This window comes from Homalodisca vitripennis, chromosome 7 (genome assembly GCF_021130785.1).
Source record: "Homalodisca vitripennis isolate AUS2020 chromosome 7, UT_GWSS_2.1, whole genome shotgun sequence".
Lineage (NCBI taxonomy): Eukaryota > Metazoa > Arthropoda > Insecta > Hemiptera > Cicadellidae > Homalodisca > Homalodisca vitripennis.
The window spans coordinates 36,527,654-36,533,142 of record NC_060213.1 but is presented as its reverse complement, the minus strand read 5'-3'; the positions used below and the strand labels follow the sequence as shown (position 1 = coordinate 36,533,142).

At 34.6% G+C, this 5,489-nt stretch overlaps 1 protein-coding gene across 1 annotated transcript; it reads right to left on the bottom strand.

Annotated features, from left to right (window-relative positions):
* Positions 1-220: 220 nt before the first annotated feature.
* On the bottom strand, positions 221-1,066 carry LOC124366675. Its single transcript, XM_046823276.1, has one exon. It carries the CDS (start codon positions 1,064-1,066, stop codon positions 221-223), a length of 846 nt encoding a protein of 281 aa, XP_046679232.1.
* Positions 1,067-5,489: the final 4,423 nt, after the last annotated feature.

The following is a 5,489-nucleotide window of genomic DNA, read 5'->3' as shown; positions in this document are numbered from 1 at the left end:
CAAACAAAGATATACAGAAGCCACAAATAAACTCTTTAAATAAATATAACTAATACAATAATAAATACACTATAACAAATACAAAATACAATAATAAATACACACTAAACTGCAATACAAACACAACAATTAGTAACAAATACAAGCCTAAGACATTAATAATACAGGTTTTAAATACTACAAATACAAATTATAATTTTCCCTGGAACTTCATGTGCAGTCATGCTAACTTCCCCAAGTCATTGAGGCTCTCAACGATTACATAGCGGTCCCCTTCACGTTTCCTTAGAAAAATCCGCCCGTTCTTCATCCACAAATACTCGTACTGCTTAGACTTCTTTACATCACGTGCAGCTCTTAGGAGTTTGCGGCGCTCTGGTGTCAGAGTGTCGTTGACGTAGATAACATGTCCCTCTCCACCGTGGAAACCGAGGTCACGTGAGTTCAGATGTTTCTTCTTCCTGCGACCATCCATGAAACGCATCTTGTCCAGTTTGCCAACAAACCGAACCAAAATACCACTTGGCGTACCAGGATTTAAACGAGAAGAGTAATAGCGGAAACAATTATCAATCATCTCCTCTGCAAACTTGAAGCCTATTACATCAGACATGCATTCCAGTAGTGCTACAACATTTTCACCCTCTTGAAACGGTATGCCCTGAATTTCAACTTTGTTTTCTTTTTCTTTTTGTTCCAAAACATTTAATTTAACAGCCAGATCATCAACTGTCTTCTTTAAATTAATATTCTCCTGAGACAGGACTTCAATATTATTCACCAACGAAATCAGCTTATTTGCGACACCCTCAATTTTCTTTGTACTTTCCTCAAGCCATTCGGAATACTTCTGCATGACACACTCAAACTGTTGATTGGTCTCTTTCACTTCCTTCCGAAACGAAACTATTTCATTCGTAATATCACACAAGGTGATATTGTTTACGTCAATAGTGGTATTAGAAAGTGAGAACCCAATAACTGCATTAGTCTTATCAGTGGGGACAGATACAATAGTCTTATCAGTAGATAAGGACGCAACAGTAGATAAGGACGCAACATCCATCTTTCCAAAAGACGGAGGACATGCTGCTGCAACTTTCCTCGTTGCCTGTTGTTTCCTGCTATTCCCGCACAAATGACAAGTCCATGAGCTTTTAACCTTAAAATAATCATCCTTGCTAATAACCGGGACTGTACACCTGAAATGATAAGCATGATTACAACGCACACACAGTGCTGTGTTGGCATTATTAGAGAAACCTTTCTTGCATTTATTGCACACTTTTTTGTACGTACTGGATTACTGACCGCAGTACTGACAATGTACTCATAGTCTGCGTCCTTAATATTCGGTAGGCACACTAGGTGATATACAACACAACAATAAAAACATACCAAATGTTTTTCCTCAGGTGCAACCTCCTCACGACACTCAACACAATTCATGGCGACAGTGAACAACACCTTATAAATAAATTAAAACTCTAAACAACTAAACAAGTGTTGGAGGAAAGTAACTGAATGTCAAAACACTAACAGTTAGGTTAGGTTACGAAACACGTCCACTCTACTTCGCTGCAAGACACAACTGAGAGAGAGAGAGAGAGAGAGAGAGAGAGAGGAGAGAGAGAGAGAGAGAGAGAGAGAGAGAGAGAGAGAGAGAGAGAGAGAGAGAGAGAGAGAGAGAGGAGAGAGAGAGAGAGAGAGAGGAGAGAGAGAGAGAGAGAGAGAGAGACAGAGAGAGAGAGAGAGAGAGAGAGAGGTGAGAGGAGAGAGAGAGAGAGAGAGAGAGAGTTTTCAAAGAGTTGTTTTAAACTAGCTCCATTTATTAAAACAAATAACAAATTGCACTTTATGTCACCTGTGTTAATCGAAATATCAATTGCTATTAGTGAGTTTTCACTGTTCTGTTTAATTTATTATTGTTCTTAATTGAAACAAAAAATTTAATATGGAGGGTTAAAGCTTGTTTGTCATATATTTATCGAAACACATAGATTGTTAGCAAATGTACTGAGTATTACGGGTATTTTTATAAATTAAATTTGTAACCAGGCATCTAGTTTGCGGTACAGCCACATGATACAAGTTTTCACTGATAATTGTAAAGCTACCCCCAAATCCCCTGATCAGGGTTGGGAGTTGCAATTCTCATACATCTAAACCACGATTTTTTTTATCTTATAACGATTTCCTAAAATTCCTAAAAATTAGTTGATAAATTTCTGTTAAAAAGATAACAAGGGGTAGACTGGAATACTGCAGGTAAAAAGATTTTATGTCAGTTAGATGCAACAATATTATCAGGCAATCAGGAAATTAAAAAAAATATTGAGTTTAGGAATGTTTTTGCATACATTCCTTAAGGCACGATTGAGGAACCGAATCAGAAGAAAGACATTTTACTGTAAGAGCATTGTCATCCGTTATTTTGTTGCCTACAGTAAATTTAAAACTCAATGATATAGTGCATGTTTTTTTAATGTATACAGTTTTATTACAGCTCCATGTGTGGTTATCTTGCTATTAAAAAGGATAACTTATGTAAACAGTTTCACCTACCTTTCACTTCTTTTCTTTCTTAGATTTAGTGTAAATTGTGATATCTGGTTTTTTACTTTTTGAGTCTGTTCAAAAGAAGCATGTTTAAAGCACGTCTTACTGCACATATGGAGCTTCAATGCTGCCAACATCAAAAGTTTCAACCTGCTACGTTTTTTCATCCTTGATAAAAAGCTAACAATAAGTAAGTCATATTTGACTATGTACGCATAGAAAATTAAAAAGTAAAAGAAATGTGGTCACGAGACTGACTGACAGAAGTGACTAGTTCCTATAGCGGGCTGTAAATGAATATGTTGAAAAAGTACGTTTTCTAATTACTAAATAGTTACTTTTATATTTTAAAGTAATATTAGGCACTAAATTCTTTAACACATAAAAGATAAATAATTTTTATATTTAAATTTTTATATTAATTTTATAAATATTTATTACAATTCATGCTTTACAATAATTATCACTAACTTCTAAATATTAAAGTTATAAATATTTATACATTTTAATTATTATCTCTATGTAATAACAATTATTTCTTAACGAATTTAGCCAACGCTTTTGGCCTTGCTTACTTCACTTCACCAGTCGAATTTTCATTTACACTTACTTCTGTATTATGCCTTTGGTAATTTACAAATTCTACTTTGCTAATTTCAGAGCTTACGTCACCACTTTTTCATTTAGTTTTATGGACGAATCGGAAAAATTGCATTCGTTTTCCTGCATTATATTTATTAACTGAAAAATTAATAAACAAATCGTTATTACCGGTTAATCCAAATAATAATATATGATCCGTTACAGCTGATTACAGACACAATTCTCACTGCCTAGTTTTTGCAGATGGTAGTTTCAGTAAAACATACTTTAAATTGCATGTTAGTCCAAATCAGATATGTATATAACGATTTGCTTACGTTTTGGTAAGCAGCCATTCTGCTTTAAAAGCACGTGGAAAACATAAACATTCTTGACAATTCGTAATGCGAAATGAAACTTTTTTCCCATGCAAAATATACATTTATAGTCCGCCAATAAAAGAAGTAACTTTAAAGAAATAGTGAAAACCTTCCAAATGTAACAGATTACTCAGAGTATTCTTATATAACCGGTTCGATAAGAAGGGAGCAATGGCGTCATCCCTTCTAACATAACTACTGCTCTCTAATATATAAACGGCTTTTTTATATGGGTTCCTAGTAATATAATTTCAACGTTAATATATGTATTTGATACAGTAAATAATTGTATTTGTTGAATCGCCTTATTATTATTAATCGTGGATTTACTTCCTTGCATTAATCCACCGTGGACTAGTTGGATTAAATGTTCAATAATTTAAAAAGGGTTTCTGGTAGGCTGATGGATGATCGCCTTTCTCTCAGAACAATAGAAGTGTTTCATCACTAAAGCCTTGTTTATGTTCCGTGATGGGCCAAGCTGTTACACACAGGGCGAGGAGGGCTTATCCCTACATTAGCCTAATCGTCCCTTTAGAAAGTACACCAAATGCGTGTGAGAGATTTAAACATGGTTCTCTTAGTTTTTTGTTTATTGACGGAGCGTTAGTAAAATCCAACACACGTGGGGCTGGAATAGTTTCATTTCTTCTGTCTGTCTGTTTGTCTACCTGTTCACACGTAACCCACGAACGTATTGACCTTCAGATCATACGTTTTTATGAATGTTCATTTATGCAACATCAATGATGGTTTATGTTACTACATAGTACTTGACTGAGTGTTAGCTAAAAGTTTTGTATTGACCTTACGGGCAACCACGTTGACGACGAAAAAATTGCAGAATAAGTAATTTTTAAGCAACCTGAGTACAATCATATGACGTTTCAACACGTGACTGAATAACACATTGAGCCTAATGAAATGATTTATGGACTTTAAGTTATACATGCAACTTCAATGAAGGCTTGTTACGGGACACAGTGTGTGAAGTACTCCTGTCTAGCTTGAAAATCACTAACGGCTCTACTGTTCTTGTATTGTCTTTTTTGTTCAACTTTTCGTCCTTTAATAAGGTCATGTTATAAAGTCAGAAATATAAATCCATGAATTCTGTTATGTAAAGTCACAACATACCTATAACACCGTACACAAAATTAGAACTCCATTCGTCACAAGAAACGGATTTGTTGCGAAAAATTGTGTTAGGGTAGTAGCAATAAGGATATTTGACGCAGTGTTGTCCTGCAATTACTGTAACACTATGTTTCGGGAAATATAATCTAGCGTATACTTCAGGGGTCCTGCCCTGAAATTTTGTATTTTTAAAACAGAGTTATAATCACCAAAGACCATATAAAAGTCAGAAAAACACAAACAAAAATCCTCGACATAACACACACGACATACACTCTGCAGATAATATAACTGGACCCGAGGAGTGCTTTAGAAAAGCTGTGATATCCCAAATTAGCAATGTTTTTGAGAATTTTAGGAAATTATTCCTTACTTTTTAGAAGCTGTGTCAAAGTTGTCCTAATTTTTCGTAATTAACAGTTATTCCTAGTATTGTTCCGCTGATAATTGTAAACCATCTTATCTTTGATCAAAATACATTTTGAGAAGCATAACCATAAAATACACTACATGATATAACACTTTCGCTCCAGAGCAAATACCAAATTACCATGCAAGAAAATCCAATACAAAACTAAAGGATTACTCAATAGCGTTATATGAGACGCGCTGACGCGTGATAGAACATGTCCACACTGCCAGGATCTGGTATAAGTACAGTAGATAACAAATATCTAAGTCTAATGAGAGACCACCAAATCAGCACATTCAGGTTAGAATTTCAAAAAGAAGAAGTAAGATGGTATTAAGTATTTGCTCCATCCTTTGTTGTTATGGTTGAATAAAATTTGTTTTCATTATTTCTTTCATTTTTTTGGTTAACATAAAATA

Excerpts from the sequence above, each read along its gene's own strand:
- LOC124366675 (XM_046823276.1), bottom strand. The coding sequence starts at position 1,066 with ATGGATGTTGCGTCCTTATCTACTGTTGCGTCCTTATCTACTGATAAG.